At 32.9% G+C, this 17,779-nt stretch overlaps 1 protein-coding gene across 6 annotated transcripts in view; it reads right to left on the minus strand.

The window, feature by feature from the left end:
- LOC150105500 (natural resistance-associated macrophage protein 2-like) overlaps window positions 1-17,779 on the minus strand; it is a 244,546-nt gene that overhangs the window by 179,285 nt on the left and 47,482 nt on the right. For all 6 annotated transcript variants that reach the window (XR_016548450.1, XM_090394214.1, XM_090394215.1 and 3 more), the window contains exons 4-5: window positions 17,180-17,529; window positions 6,793-6,931 (exon numbers count right to left, since the gene is read on the minus strand). Coding sequence is in view for 5 of the 6 variants with exons in the window: in XM_090394214.1 (XP_090250340.1) it covers window positions 6,793-6,931; window positions 17,180-17,529 (489 nt within the window). In the remaining variant the exon portion in view is untranslated. The remainder of the gene's footprint in view (window positions 1-6,792; window positions 6,932-17,179; window positions 17,530-17,779) is intronic.

A 17,779-nucleotide genomic window follows, 5' to 3' on the forward strand; every position in this document is an offset into this window, starting at 1 on the left:
CAGTGTGTTGTCACTGCTTGTTTCATTCAACAATTTTTAGAAGTAATTACTCCATACTTTAAGAATATCTTTTTCTCCCGTTTTATATCACATTTATCATCTCTAACTCCTTTTACAGCACTTTTTCCTCCATTTCTAAACTTCTTCAACAACTTCCAGAATATCTTACCAACTTCTTGATATTTATTTTCTATGTTCTTTTCAAAGTCCTTCCATGACTTTTGTTTAGCCAGTTTTACAAAGTATTTAGCTTTCTTACATTTGTCTCTGTATTCTCCAAGAGCACAAGCTGACTTATTTTCCAGGTACTTTTGATATGCTTTCTTCTTTTCCTTCACTGCCTCTTTAACTTCTTCCTGTGTCCGCCATGGAGTTCTGATTTTTCTATTCTTGCACACAACCTCACCACATGCCTCTCTAGCTGAATCAATCAGGGTTTTCTTCAAGGTTTGCCACTGAATCTCCTAGGTTTGGTTCCTGTTCTCAAACTCTTTCATTTTTTCTTCAATAATCTTTGTGTATTTTAGTCTACGGTTCACATCTGAGAGCTGCTCAACTTTTATTTGCTTTAAAACTTTCTTACATGTTATTCTTTTCAATATGAAATTCAATTTTATCCTGCTCAAGACTAAATAGTGATCACTTCCAATTTCAAATCCTCTCTACACTCTGGTATCCTGCACCAGGAAGAAATCATCACTATCAACAATAACATAGTCAATGAGACTTTTCTTATTCCTTGCCTCTTCTCTCCATGTGAATTTGTGCACATTTTTATGTTGGAACATGGTGTTAGTAATAACTAGTCCATGTTCTGAGCAGAAATCCAACAAGTATTTGCCATTATTATTAGCTTTGCTCTTTTCTCCAAATTTTCCCAAAATATTTTTGTATGTATGACAATCATTTCCTACTCTGCTATTTAGATCCCCCAACAAGGAACAACTTTTCCTTTTTCATTGTGTCAGTTGCTTTCTCTAAAGCAACTGACTTTAGAGCAACAACTTCTACCTTAGTAGAACCTTCTGTAGGACCATAGGTACAAATAAGTCTCATTGTCCAATTCCCCATTCTGATATTTGCCCACACTACTGTACTTGAGACTGCGTACCAATCAAGAAGATTAGCCTCATATTTTGTGTTGAATACTATGGCTACTCCTTTTCCTTGTCATTGCCTGAATATAACGTTTTGTATTTATTGCTTAGAAAGATATCACCAGTTTTTGTCTTTTTTGTTTCAGTCACCCCTATTATGTCGATCTGGTACTTATCTAATTCCTCAGCTAGCTCCATTTCTCTGCCATTCAGGCTTCTTATGTTGATAGTACCGATCTTTAACTCTGGTGATATTGAGTTGGGGTGTGCTTTCAGATTTGTTCCAGTAGCTGACTTTCTACTGCTCGCCCTGGTTCCCTGGCAAAAACAACGGGGGCCTTGTTTAACCGGGCAATGCCCCAGCCAGCATGAAATTTTGTCATGTTGTACCATTATTTTGCATATTGGTTTAAGCCAATAAGAATACAATTTGGTCGGCTAAATCCCAAATTGCTAGCCCATCCTCGTTCGTTCAGTATCCAGGTAGATACCCAACAGGGTGCATCATGAGAAGGTGAAGATTGGACATTAGGTCAAAAGCCCTAGTCTGTTATACAGATTTGACCCTTAAGCACCCCATTCACACGTTCAATGCTATTTTACTTTTTTAACTATAATTTTTAGAATTTACAGTTAAGATCTATTTTGTGATATGTTTTAACCTCCGTGCTTGTACCCAACGACGCCAACAGCTTAACTTTTGTGAAACTAGTTGGTATTAAAATAATTATCCGTTTACACTTGAATGTTCTGAAATAGTTATTTACATTAGTTCTGTGATCAAGAAAATACATGCTCATTATGAATAGAATCAGTGGTGATACAAAAATAAAGGTATGCCATTTTCAACTCTTAAAACGCAAAAAAGCAAGGTTACTAAATCATCTCACATTCTTAAAAAGATGTCGAGATAACTATATAATTCCTAAATTCCTGTATTTTAAACGTCAATTCAATTTGAGACGGCTAAAAATATTCAAGACATCTCTCTCGTTCCTTTGTGAAAGGATACAACACACAAGATTTTTGTTAAGTCAAATAGACTCACAATGTTACGATTTCTTCATGGATATCTCGAGCTCTCTAGACCAAGAAGTTTGGCGACTCTTAGACAGAATGATCAACACCAGCTACACTAAAGCTTTCAATAAAAGCAAACAGATCCAAATCAAGAAATATAACCATCTTTATACAAACCTTCTCTGCCAGATAACCAAGTTATTCTTAATTTATCAGATCACGTTTTAACCAAACCTGAAATCGCTATCCTCAAAAAAGGTTTCAGCTATGCTATAACACCTAAACAGATACCAAAAGTAGATTTCATCCGCAGTTTGGACAAAGCATTCTCGTTATTACCACCACACATAGCAAATGGCCTCAGATTAAAAAGTTGCATAATACTCTCCTCTTCTAGAACCCCATACCAAAACTCTATATAGAAGAACCATTCATAATTTGAAGAGAAAGAAAGATATCATAATACTTAAGGCAGACAAGGGTAACAGTTCTGTGATATTAAACACCAAGGACTATGAGGATAAAGTGAACAATCTACTGTTGGACATGTCTGTTTATCATATCTTAACGAAAGATTCTACATTAAAAAACCACAATGACACAAACGAATTACTATGCAATATGATCAACTGGCCAACAGATCTAATTAAAATTCATGCACCCTCTAACTCCAAGACTTTATGGGGTTCCAAAAGTTCACAAAGATGGTATTCCTTTATGCCCCATTATAGATGGCATTAACTCGCCTACTTACTTATTGTCTAAGCATCTCTCTAAACTCTTACAACAACATATCCATAACTCAGAGAGTTATATCCAAAATTCACAACATTTTGTGGATAAATTAAAAAACATTACTATATCTGAAAATGATCTACTTGCAACCTTAGATGTCACTTCTCTTTTTACAAACGTTCCTGTGGTGGAGGTTATCGACATCTTAGGCACTTTATTCTCACAAGATACAACCTCACTGTACAATCATTGCCCAAATACAAACTATTTTTCTTGGAAGAAAACTATTTACCAACAACTGACTGCCCTGGCAATGGGTAGCCCCCTTTCACCTTCTTGTGCTGACCTATTTATAGAGGATCTCGAAAATAAAATTCTATCTCAAATAAATCCTAAACCAATAATTTGGTGGAGATATGTAGATGATATCTTCATTGTATGGAACCACAAGAAAGATGACCTAATTGATTTTCTCAATAAAATCAACTCCTTTCACCATTCTATTACATTTACTCTAGAACTTGAAAAAGACAAACAACTACCGTTCTTTGACATCTTAATTAAGAAGCAAGTTAATGCCCTTTTGAACCTATCGATCTACAGGAAGCCTACAAATACAAGACGTTATCTACATTTCAGATCTTCACACCACATTTCTCACAAACTCAGCATAGTACACATACTAAAGAAAAGACCTGTCCGCATTACAACAGATGAAAAGGACCTCCAAGATAAATTAACATTGATATCTAACAACCTCGCCTTGAATGCTACCCACGAAGATTCGTCAAAAAAATCCTTTTCTCTGAGCCACCACAAAGAGAACAAGAAGACGCTCAATATATTACAACAATTGCCATTCCGTATGTGAGCAAACTACACAAAATAAGAATGACATTCAAACCTGTAGAAACAATTCGTAAACTACTACGATCTCCAAAAGACATCCATCCTTTCTATAAGTATGCTGGAGTCTATAATATCCCATGCTAGTGTGGTTCAAGTTACATCGGCCAGATTTCGAGAAGCCTCGAGATTAGGCAGAAGGAACACATTGGTTATGTTAAAAATAACAGACAAGACATATCAGGCCTGTCATCACATTTCTTAACAACAAACCATATCATTGAGTGGGACAAAAGTTGTACCCCTTACATAGAAGAAGACTACCACTCTTGAATGTTTAAAGAAGCAGCTACAGTTGCATGCACTACAGATAACCTTAACAGGAACTAAGGTTTAATACTTCCAGAGATATGGAAAACCCTAATTAGATCTCTGAACATACAAGAAATGAACTTTAATGCTAACTACAGAACGTTCCTTAGCAACAATTAGTAAATCATGTACACGCGATACATGTATTACTCACGTTCAATGCTATTTTAGTTTGTAACTATAATTTTTAGAATTTACAGTTAAGATCTATTTTGTGATGTTTTAACCTCAGTGCTTGTACCCAATGATGCCAACATCTTAAGTTTGGTGAAACTAGTTAGTATAGTTAAGAAACTAGTTAGTATTAAAATACTTATCCCTTTACATTTGATCAATGTTCCCAAATAATTATTTACATTAGTTCTGTGATCAAGAAAATACACTCTCATTATGAAAAAACAGATTTATTATAGCAGCTAACTGAAGACATTTGTCTTAAGATCCACTTTCAAATTTTCAGTTCCAGAAAATATGTGTAACAGGCTGTTTATAATACAGCCCTTGGATACAGAAAGTGCTTAATTTATGAAAAGAAAAATGAATATATTATTTAACTTGAAATCAGTTTGAACTGCATTTGAGATATTCAACATCATCCAGACACTTAACAAATACTAATTTTAGAAATAAAATTCTAGCAAAAGATGTGCAACTAACATGCCATATAACATCTTTAACCACATCAGTTCAAAATTATATCACACTAATGATATAATTTTGAACTGTGGAAGAAGTTCTTTGAAATATCGAATCCTTTAAATGACTGTCTAAAAGAGGTCATACTCACACATTTAAAAATTCTGTATAATTTCCTCGATTAGCTGAAATCTTCTCTCATCATAACCTCTCAAAGGAAGCTCTAGCTTAGTCAAACATCATAAAGCATCAATTAATCTTTTTAAAAATGCCTATTTTTCTTTACATGTTCAGAAATTACACATCACACATTATGATGGGCAACTTTAATTTCTTTGTCAATGAAAGTGTCAATTCTTTGTTTTCCAAACACCTTAAGATTTTAAAATGACTGAACATGAGATTGGGAGTGCTCATGTTTTTGCACTAATGTGTTAAATGATTAAGATTGGAATATCCATGCTTATTACAAATGCTTTTCTCTCTGAAGAATAATAAACAAAGCCAACAAAAAAAGTCTTGACATCCAGTAATCCATTCTACTGCATTGGAAGAGGACAAGGCTTACCTTCTTCAACTAGTCATACAATCTGCAAAAGTTCTGGCAGAAAATGGGATATTCATTAGATTGTCAACATTGTTTCCCATTGCAAATATAGGTAAAAAAGTGATAATTTTATCGAAAATTCTGCATTAAAAACTTGTCTATATTACCTACCACGTCAGTTCACACTTCACATATGCAAAACAGATGAAACTCAGAAAACAAAACAGCAACTCATGACAACGTCCAGTTGGATTGGTTGACACAATAACCAATCAACAGCGACTGATTTCTAGGTGCTATTATCTTAGCTCTCACTCTGTCTATATAGTGGTTTAAAATCACTGGAACATAAGAATTTGACCCACTGTGCCATCTTTACGCCCTATCAAAGGGCTCAAAGGCGTATGTATTTTGAATGCATACCTAGGCTATTAACACAAATGTGATGCAATGTTTACATGTCAAAAAGTGTCCTCTTTGTGAAGCTATAGTATATTGTGTTTAATTTTAGAAATCATGCGAAGCCAGGAAACAATTAGGGAAGTCTTTAATGGGAATAAATACAAAAATATAATATCAGTGATATTGATATCCCATGGATGTGCACCACACACCTGGAATATCCGCCCTGATGGTCAGTCAGATATAGTTGATGATGCTTTGGATACCTTGCACAGAATCAAATGGAAAAATACTATGTTTCCTTGCAAGAAATATAAACTTGAGACTTTTCTTAGAATCGACAGCAAATTTGTTAAACCACTCAAATCTTAATAAATATAGTTGTGTTAAACTTTCTAAGATCAGAGGGAACCTAATTCTTAGGCCTCCAGCCCAACAGCTAAAGCTAGCCAACAGCACTCATAGAGGGTGCCCCTCATAGAACTTCAGGCTTTCGGTGTAATTTTTTTTTTATACTTACTGTTTTTTTTTGTATGTGCCTTTACATTTTGAGATTGCATCCCTGATGATATCTCTGCAACAGATGAAATATAGGATCTAATAAACTTGTATTTTATTGTGCCTCTGTGCTGTATTCAATCTATTAAATCTAACAATGAGAAAAGATAAAGATATTTGACATCAGTCAAAAATGTTTGGCCATTGTCTTATTCTAGTGTAATGACTATTTTCTCTCATATTTATAAATTTATTCAGCAAGCTCTCCACCATACCAGCTTTGCATATTCAATTATTTCCATATTTACTTTGTCATTTATAGTTTACTTCTTTTGTAACTCTCCATTGAGAATGCAATTAATGTCTTCCATGTTATCTTTTTTTTTTTTTTTATTGCTGATATTCATACTAAATCTGCTATATAGGTTATTCAGTGTAGTAAAAAGACCTGAGAATTTATGCTATATGCAACTTTGGTAATGTAGAAAAGCTCTTTATAACACTACTATGATATATTTACGAAAATTGTATAACAATGAAGTATAAAAATATACATTCAATAAGATGATTACAAAAAACATACAACTAAGGAAACTATCAATGCGTAAAATAGTAATGTTTATGTAAATATTTGATTACCTCATAACCAAATGTTACAGCCATAACAGTAATAAGAAAACCAAAAAAGGCTTCCAATTTCCTAAGACCATATTTGTCCAAGAGCAAGAATGTGAAGGTATCAGCTACTGTAATAAGCACTCCTCCATATAAAGGAATTCTGTAATTAAGTATAATTATTAATAACTGCAATCAACTTCAATAATCATCTGTCTAGATTTAAAGATTTAACCTAGAAAAGAATAAAACTAAAGTTCATTTTTCATTTTAGACTCCTTTCCTTTAGTCTAAAAAGAAAAAGAAATGGAACATAAGCTGAATAAAGATAATTTTCTTAGGAGTTTACCTTTCTCCAGTATCCTGCTACATTCATTTTATTCAAAGTACACCTTTTTTTTTTTTAATTTACTTATTTTTTTAACGCAAATTCGGAGTTATGCGAATTGTGATATCAAAAATAATTTTTTTTTACACAATTTTTATTCACTTTTACACGACCAACATAAAGTCTAAGGAAAGAATCCATAATTCAAGAAAATTCTGAGAATTTTGTAGAATTGCATTCTCGTTTCAATTAAGAAAATTCTAAATTCAGGGAATTCCCAATAAATGAAATTTATTGGGAATTCCCTGAATTAATAACTGACTGCGCATAAAAAAGCAGTTCTTAGCAGTTTGAATTTGGTGTTTGAGTAGACAACACAGTTACCATATTTTTTAAGTGAAATCAAAATAAAAATCGCATTATAAAATTAATAATTTTGCCAAGAAATAATAAATGGTAAGCTATATGTAATTCTCAAACTTTCATTTCATTAACCGAAGATTTTAATCCAGCCCTCACATGATGTTGCCGATAACAAAAAAAAAAGGAAAGCCGTTTCCTTGGATATAAAAATTTGGATTTTAGATCGTCTTCAAAATGGGGAAGGTGTGATGGCTGTGGATAAGCATTTTGGAGTCCGTGAATCAACTGTCAGATCTATAAAGAAAAATTATATTAGAAAAGCAGTATGTTCTGGTACAAAATCGAGTGCGAAATTATCATACACAAGAGATGTTGTTCTAGAAAAGGCCGAAAAAGCTTTAGTGATGTGGATAGAAGATAATGTACAAAAAAAGAATCCCAGTTGATGGAAATTCCATCAAGCAATCAGCATTGAGATTTTATGAACAGATTAAAAAACTGCAACCAGATACTTCATCTCAATTGAGGAAAAAAATATCAATTTCATGCAAGCAATGGTTGGCTGGCTAAGTTTATTAAAAGACATGCTCTTCATAATATAAAAATTAAAGGTGAAACGGCTTCTGCTGATGAAACAGCTGCTAAAGCATTTCCACAAAAACTTGCTAAAATAATTGAAGATGGAGGTTACACTCGTGAACAAGTTTGGAATATGGATGAAACCGGCCTTTTCTGGAAAAAAATGCCAAACAGAACTTGCATATCAAAAATGCAAAAAAAACTGTTGGTGGATTCAAAGCAGCATAGGATCGCATACCACTCCTATTTTGTTCAAACGCTTTAGGAGATCGGATGTTAAAACCACTGTTCATAAATCGATCATTAAGACCACAGCCAATGAAAGGCGTAGATTTTCAAAAATTGCCAGTTCATTGGATGGGCAACAAAAAAGCTTGGGTGACCATTGATATTTTCACTGAGTGGGTCCACTAACATTTTGTGCCAGAAGGTAGACGCTATCTGAATGACAAGGCTCTCCAATTTAAAGTGCTTTTGATTCTTGATAATGCACCCAGTCATCCTGCCATAGAACACCCAAATGTGCAATTTTTTTTTTTTTTTCTGCTGCCCAATACCACATCATTGCTACAACCTCTAGATCAGGGTATAATTGTGACTTTTAAAACATGTCAGACAAACATTTCAGTAAGTTTTGAACAAGCTAAATGATGATGAAACACTGTCAGTTATGGATGTGTGGAAAAAATTTTCAATTATGGATTGTTCGATTATTGTTATATGAATTGAGACCAGAAACTATGAATGCATGCTGGAAAGTTATTTGGCCTGCATGTGTTAAAGAGAATGCTCCTGTTCCCTTCAATCATACTGCAGAATTCCCCAATATAATAAGTTTGGCATGTGAAATTGGTGGAGAAGGATTCGATGATCTTACGCCAGCAGATATCGAAGAATTTTTAAATCTCTTAGTGAAGACGAAATAGTGGAGATTGTTTCTGAGACTCCTGAAAGCAAAGAAGTTAATGATAATGATCAAGAGTAAATCCTACTTTTACTGCTGATATAATTAAGTCTTAAACTGGCCAGTAATTTAGGCAATTATTTTGCCCGACATGATCCAAATGAAGAATGTGCTGGGAAGTTTTCACGTGAGCTTAAGTTGTTAATGCCTTCATAGAGAGAATTATATCGCGACTTATCTAAAGCATCAACACAGCGATTAATAACTGAGTTCATGCCTAAAACTACTGAAACAACCAGTGGTACTTTTGTTCAAGACATGACAAGAAGAATTCCACAAGTTGAGGTGGAAGTCGATGACGATAATACCATATCTAGTAGTTCTAGTGATATTAGTCTCACAAAAACGAAAGCTTTCGCGTTTATTGTCAGAAACTGATAGCGAATAACATAATTTTTTTTATAGAATCCTTAACAAACAACTGAAATGAATATTTTTTTTTAAGTTATTAAAATTCATTATATGTATGTGTGTTCTCCATGAAATGTAAATAAAAATCTTATGATCCTAACAAATTTAATGTTTGTTTTTTTCATTATTTTGCTTATATTTCAGGTTTGGAACCAATCTTCACTCTTTCTATGGAGTCAGTAGTTCTTTTTACGCATAATTTTTAGGAACGTATCTATTACGTAAAAAGAGGTTTAGGTGTACTGCAATTCAGCCAACAAAAAACTGCACATCCATAAAAAATAAACAGAAACACTTTATTCAACAAATTAAGTGTGTCTGGAACTAACTACCTTTTCCTAATGAGATACAAATTTATAAATACTTCCATAAAACTCCTAATTTTAAGTGAAAAAAAAAAAAAATCACGAAACTATTTCCAGAGTCTTTTGGTTTTAAAATAAAAGATGTTCAGTTGCACATGTGATTATCCAGCAAAATAAAAAAGAGAATAATCAGATAGTGAGAGATCTTGTAGAATAAGAAAGGATAGCACTCGGCAAGCTAAGCTTGGTCCACATTACTTACCCTATGTGAAACTTTATGAATACAATGCCTTCATAGTTAACCACCATGCACTTATGAAGCACTGTGTAATGATCCAACTTGTGCTGGATTGTTTTGAATTATGGCCAAATCAACTTAGGCTATGAATCCAATGCATTGCCTCTTCATTTCATGTATTCTGGCTAGTTTGCCTTTTTTTTTTTTTTTTTTTTAAGTGAAAAGCAAAGTTTCTTGAAGGAAAACTATCACCTCCATATGAAACTAGCTTACTTAACTTCGGATGAAGTTAAGTAAGCTAGTTTCATATCATTTAACTAGCTCATTTAACTTCCAATGAAGTTAAAATGTTTTTTTTGTATACTAGTTAGGATTCAAACCCAAGTCTTCTCACTCAATCACGGAGATCCACTGCACTTCTACTCTCTGGTCAGATGAATATAGGGGTAACTACTGACATCTAACCAGAGAGTAAAAGCCTGTAAGGGAGAATACCAACTATTTTGTGACAAACTATAAACTCATCAACTGACATACTTTTTTGAATGATTTTTATCTAGGCATTCAATCCCTACATTTTCTTCAAATTACGTGCACAGCACATTTTTTTTTTTTTTTTGGTGCTTGGATAGCATTTGTGCCCAATTTATACTCAAAGCAAACATTCCTGAATAATTATAAACTGAATAGCCATTTTGTTCATTATTTTACCAAAATGCACTTCATGCTTGAAGTATCAACTAACTAAGCATCGCTTGTAACTCCTTTAAGGTTCAGAAAACTAAAGAATTTCTTCCACCAATTATGTGGAAAAAATTTATTCTAATTTCTTCTACCCTTTTGTCTTGAGTTCTTCCAGTCCAGTACAGAATTTCCATCTCAGCTAAGTCTTCTTGGATGCTATCCTCTCAATGCTGTTTCGGTCTTCCTCCAGGTCTTTCTCCATCAGGCTTCATCTTGAACATTTGTTTAGCACTCACTCCTCACCCATTCTTTCCATATGACCAAGTCATCTCATTCTGCAAGCTCTGATTTCGTTAGAGATAGAAGTGGCAATCTATAGAGGCCATATGGTTCTTGATTATGTGTTCTTCTCCATTCACCTCTTGTGTTCTCTTGCAGATCCAAAGATTTTTGTATGGATTTCATTTTTAAAGATCATTAAAACTGCACCTTGGTGTGTTATGCTTCAGATTTTTGCTCCATATAAAATAATAAGTCTAATGATATTGTCTTGCATATTTCTATTCCAACTCTGCTTGACAACATTTTAGAAAATAAATGATGTAACAGATGATAAGTTCTATTAAAGACAGGTACTCTAGCATGTATTTTCTGTACTAATTTTATTATCTTGAATCAATGTTCCATGACATCTGAAGAATGTGACATTTTTAAATTTCAGGTTATCAATGGCAAACTGGATATTTTCCCATTGTTGTTTCTACATATTTTAAATATTCAGTGTTGTCCTTGTTGATTTGTAATGCAAGCTTTTCAACATAAGTTTGGAGTTCTCAATATTTTTCTAACATCTTCAATTTCTCCAACTAGGCATATATCATTTGCATATCCTAATATTGCTGTTCTTTATCTTTTACAGTTTCCCAAATACTATTTTCTACAGACAAGTTAAATAGGATAGGCAAAAGGTCAATCCTGTATTAATAGCAAAAGCTTCCGATCAAATTCTATTATCCAATAACATGCCTCAATTGTCAGTGGTGTAAATTTTGATTATTTTTATTATCCAATGAGGTATTCCAAATTCTTTTAATAATAACTCCATTAATTAATTAAATACAATTCATTATGTAAGTTACTGTCATTCATCTACTGGCAGTAATAAGCAATTCTTCCTTATTTCTTAACTCATTAAAAATTCCACGTATACATAAACATTTACAGTCTCTACAATAATTAACTATATACATGAATGATCACAATAATTGTGAGAGAAGTAAGATAAAAATTATTTTACTCACTGATTATGATATTACAATCTAGTACCTCCTCTAATCAGACAATTTCAATACACTGTTGATGAATAAATTAAAGAAAAACAGACGAAAGTAAGTGCTGTGATGCACCAATGAAATCTTTCAACTTGAAATATTAGTTCAAAGTTCTTGCTGGTACAATCTCTTAATGAGTTAAGTAAATGGACAAAAATAGTATCAGATTATAATATAACATTAAACCACTTAAACAATCTTGTCTATCATAGTCATCTATTTATAGTTAATTTAGCAGAAATAGTTCATATCAAAATCAGTTATATTAGACGATAAGCTAGTCAGAGTTCAAAACCATTTCTTATCCACTCCCAGAGAATAGGATACTGCATTGATCCTTAAAATTTGTCCTTTTTTTATTAAAAAAATTTTTGAAAATATTTTGTCAAAAACATTCTTTTTTTTTTTTATAACATTTCTTTTCTACACAACTTGTAAACTGCTAATATTTTTCGATCAAGTGCAATCCATTAATACTGTTGGCCACTCACGGAAAATAAAAAATGGATCATTCTGATTCTAGAAAAAGAATCAAGAAATCCTGTAACATTCTTCAATCAACAAGAAAATCTATCAGAAATTTCCTAATTTTGCTAATAAATTAATACTGCTTGTTACAAATCCCAAAGACAACTACAAAAGCTGTGAATAAAGATTTCTTCTTGCACAACAATGAAATTCTGTACTCTGAATGCAGAAGAATCTTAAAAGCAATGAGTATGCATAAGTAAATCCACATTTGGGAGAGGAGAGGTGAGTGAGTGCAACTTGATATTTTCTTTAATGAAAAACTGGATAAGTCATTTGGCACTCTGTTAGGTCTGGTAAGAATATTAGAAAAGCCAACCAATTAGGTGTAACTGGTTGTTTTACTATTGCTGCAATTTCTCTTATCAGCCATTTCGATGTTTTACAGCAGAGATTCCACTTTGCATTGGTGATGGGTGTACGGAACACGATGACAATTGATATGAAAGTTCCATTATCACAAACTTCCCATCAACAATTTCCTTTGAAATTAATATGCTATGGATATCAAACCATCAGATCTCGTATTTGGTCTTTTACAGCAATTCTAATTGCTTCAATCTGACTACACCTGGGTCTTTTTCTTGTCATTATGGCAAAGATGGCAAGAAACAGAATGGGAGAGGGAAGGTTAGCAAAACACTTGTTTTCCTAACTTTCCCTCTCCCATTCTGTTTAAGTGACTGTACCACCAGAGATTAGCTCTTCTAACACATTCCTGAATGCAAACACTATCAAGTTCTAATATAAATATCCTCATTCTGCTACCTCTTCACTCTTTTAATTTTTCTCAGAACTCTCACATCTATGATCAAGTATTTAATTTCTAACTCAGCTCTCTGATTAGAATTCAGAATGAGTGGTATGAATAACTTTCCTCTTATTCCATATAAATTTGCTGAGGTGACTCCCTAGAATATCAGTTTCCTAATTCTTGTGTACACAGGTTTCTATAAATTAAGGAACTAAGAGAAAAATTGCAATAACTTGAGGAAAAAAACCAAAACTTATTTCACGATGCCTTCCTGACATTTTCCATATTCTTTCCTAAGTCTTCCCATGACTTTCATGCCACTTTTACACATAGTTTAGCACTGTTACATTTTTCTGTTTTTCTTAGGGAATCAGCCAACTTACTTGCTATTTTTCTTTCCAGGACTTGCTTTTTTAACTTCTTGAATCATATCCTGACTTAGCATGAAAATAACATAATCAATGAAGCTTTTTCTTATTTCTTGTATCTTCTCTCCATGTAAATGTGTGTGCACATCTTTATACCAGAACATAGTGTTATTAACAACTAGTCAACATCCACAACAGAATGTATTTACTATTGTTATTAGCTTTACTCCTTCAAATATCTTTGATGATTTGGCATGATGGATGCTTTTTGTATCAGTTCACAATACATTTTCAGAGGCTATACTGAAAGAATTAGCAAGTCATTTCCAGTCAGTGAGCTGTAAGGGCAAACTGCCATAAAGTAAGCACTTACTGAATGGCATACCTAATGTTCACTGCAAATGCACCTCACTATAAGATATCCATTTTATAATTTAAACATGACAAGCTTTGTTCAGAAATTATACAATAATAATTCAGATATTCTAGCTGAAATGCATTGTATAACCCAGTAAAGTCCTCACTGATCCAATGCACAAACAGTTAATTACTGAAACATGGGCAAAAATGAAGATAGGTACTTCAAGATGTGAAGCATCAATACCTTGATGCTTCACATCCGTAATTCCTTTTACAGAAAAAATTAGCAATAACATATTGAAATAAATTAGGATTATGAAGATCACAAAAGCAGGCAAGATTATATATAAAAATAATGAAACAGCACTTCCTTTAATTTCTACCTTGTAGAAATTAAACATGGAAACTCAAACTTATATGAAAGTAAATTTAAGTTTTGAGTGCATTTGTGCTTCCATCTTTAATTTCTACAAAGATGGCATTAGATATTAAATAGGTATGTAGCCAACATACTTATTTTGAAGAAAATAACACTACCTAAAAAGACATTTGAATGCTGAACTAAAAGTTGGACTTAATGTGCCAGGTAGATAGTAGCATTTAACTTATAAAAATGCAAAAATATAGGACCAAGGATAGGTTGACAGTTGCCATACAATTCTTTGAGATAATTTCAAGTTACTACATCAAAACATCAAATATGAACTTATTCAACGGAAGTTCCAAAGCCTTATTTACAGTAAACAAATTTCAACTAAAATGATTGACTTCCTATTCCTGAAGTGTGAGAAACTAATTTCTAACTGCAATCATTTTTATAGCACTTTTAAATGTTTAAACTGCCAAGTATACGTGGACTTGCATTTTAAAGATAATTTAAAATTTTAAAGTACAACACCACAACCAATTGTATTTGAATTTCACAATGTTCTCAAATGCCTTTTGCAATGACATCAAGATACTCAAAGCCAAATATCTATTTTGAGCTAATTAGAATTTCAAGTCTACCACTATAGTGTATGTACTTCCATAAATCTCATTATATAGCTTTTACTTCAGCTATTTTGATCTCATCTCCTTATTTCACATCCAGTGTAATGTCATTTATTTCGACATACTATTTCCGTAATTCCTCTGTAAAGTACCCTTTTCCATTTATGATTCCTACACTAAATTGTTCCCAGACAGGACTTTGTATAACAAAGCAAACATGATATGGAATTATGTTGTACCATTATAATACACATGGTTTAAGCCAACCAATACAATCAGGCTGGCTAAGACTCAAACTGCCAGTTCATTGTTATGCAATCAACATCCAAGGAGATATTTACTAATGTGGCACTACCACACAACAGAACATAGTGATCAGAGGCTCCAGTCAGTTCTCCATATTCCTTTAATACTATGCACATTTTATCCCATTATTTAACTTTGGCCTCATGCAATGTCTATTTAAGATAATATTTAATACATGTGCATGCACAGACAGAAAAGACTCTCTGTAGCTTAGTCAATATTGATGATGCTCTTTGGCTGGAAAGACCTAAGTACAAATTCTGCCTAGGATGTGAAAAATCATTATTAAGACTTTAACTGAAGTTGAGTTAGATAGTCTGATATGGAGATGAGAAGTTTTTCCATCCAGAAATTCTGGTTTTTCATTCTACAAAACAGAAGAAGAATGCACAATTTAGAGATATAGCAGATGGAATTAACTGCCCTATCATAAGCAGTACTTAGGTATTAAAGAAGTTATCTGGCCATGACAGGCCATGCAGCCTAATACAAAAGAGAAAGATGAGATACGTATACAGGTAACTCTCATTATATGCATTTTCACATATATGCAGTTACATTTCAGTACATAAGGACTATCACTGTTTCCTATTCCAGATTGTGGAAACTTCCATGCATGCGGCTTGTTTCTTACCTCCCTCTGCAGTATTCAGTGGCCATTTTGTGACCCTGTTGCCTTACCGGTCTATGCAGCACTGTCTTTATCCATAAATAACTTCTATGCCTTTAGCAATGAAGATCATTTGGCTATGGAAAAGCACATCAGTAAGGAGTGCAGTACTGTGAAGGCTGAGCCTGAGAAAACTCACAAAGGTCATGTCTGAAGCTTTTAAGCTGATAGACCGTGCCATGGGTTTCTTTGAAAAACATGACCTACTTGAGGAGTTCTAAATTGAGTTCAAAAATCCATTCTTGAGAAAAGCAGCCTTCAACCTCCTATGAGCCTTCAACTTCAGGTTGCCAGCAAAAGAAGATGTGATTACGATGCGTTAATCTTAAAAATAAAGAACTACTTTAATATTTGTTTTATATGTAGTGAATATTTTATTTACTTATGCCTTAATATGTATGGAAAAGTAGTGCATTGTTGATTAAATTAATTTTGAAGGATCTTGCTCGCTTAAGAATGCAACTTTATTATCCTATGTTATAAGTCTCCTGTTTTACACATTTTGATATACACCATGACTCTCGAGAATGCCATCCCCATGTATAACATGAGTTACCTGTATATTACCTATAAATTATATATGTAACAAATTTATATTAGATATTTTTATATAATATAATTTTTATGTAAATAAAGTTGTTTGAGCATGTTTTCAAACATTCAGCAGAAATTCTTAACCAACAGAGTTGTCTGAACCTTAAAAAAAATTTTCAACGATTTTCCTGTATCCAGATACAAAGGATGACTAGGTGACATCATTGGGCTACAGTCTCCACAGCACATTCATACTGATATGTGGTGTTCTTTTTCTTACGATATTGTGTAACACATTCCTGAAGACATCCTTGTAAACAAGAACAAAATGCTAAATAATTGAAGCAAAACGTTCAGTTTATAAGTGATTCATTTGTTTATGGAATTAGCAGTGTGAAAAATGCTACCAACATGCCAAGTAAACCTTAATGAGTTAATGATAGATTAATTAAAAGTTCAGATATGCTTCTCTTAAGGACTCACAAAAGCGAAAGTTACTAAAATATAAAGTAGCAGAAAATTATGTTCTTATAAATTTGAACACTGGACCAAATAAAATGATGGCATACAAATTTATCATTTTCACCTTGTCAAAACACGCTGAATTCCTATAATACACATTTCTTAATTTTTACTACATTCATTTTAGATCTGATCATTTAGCAATAAAAAAACACTATATTTTGCATCCTTACCTTTTATCAGACAGAAGATAAAAGGCAATTGCAGTTCCTATAACTTCTTGCATATCTGATCCAATAATAGCAATTTCTACCATTATCCATAATAGATACCGTGGTACTCTGGCAAACCTTCGTTGACACAGCTCTGCTAGATGGAAACCAGTAACAACTCCCAGTCTTGCTGAAAGCCTCTGCATAACTAAACCTAATATTGTAGCCCACATCAGCACCCATAATAGCTTGTAGCCTGCAACTGTACCAGACTGAAGATCAGATTCAATATTTCCAGGATCCAAATAAGCTATACTCATCAAGAATCCAGGTCCAGTAAAAGCCCATAATTTTCTAAAACTGAATTTATACTGAAAATAAATTTGAATTACTAATTAGTATATAACATTTTGTTAAGGTAAAATGTTTGTAAAAACATCAAAAAAGAATTGCATAACTGGATTTAAATAACATTCATAAAGTCTGTTCTAATGAAAACTGCAACAATTATATAACTTAATTTGGAATTACTGATGTGCAAACTGCATCTAGTTTGCATATAAAACATTTAATAGAAGCTGAAGAGGACACTTAAGTTCAAGAGTTTTAATTACCAGGTGG

This window comes from Typopeltis vanoorti, chromosome 6 (genome assembly GCF_054136105.1).
Source record: "Typopeltis vanoorti isolate ZY-2024b chromosome 6, IOZ_Tvanoo_1.0, whole genome shotgun sequence".
Classification (NCBI taxonomy): Eukaryota; Metazoa; Arthropoda; class Arachnida; order Uropygi; family Thelyphonidae; genus Typopeltis; species Typopeltis vanoorti.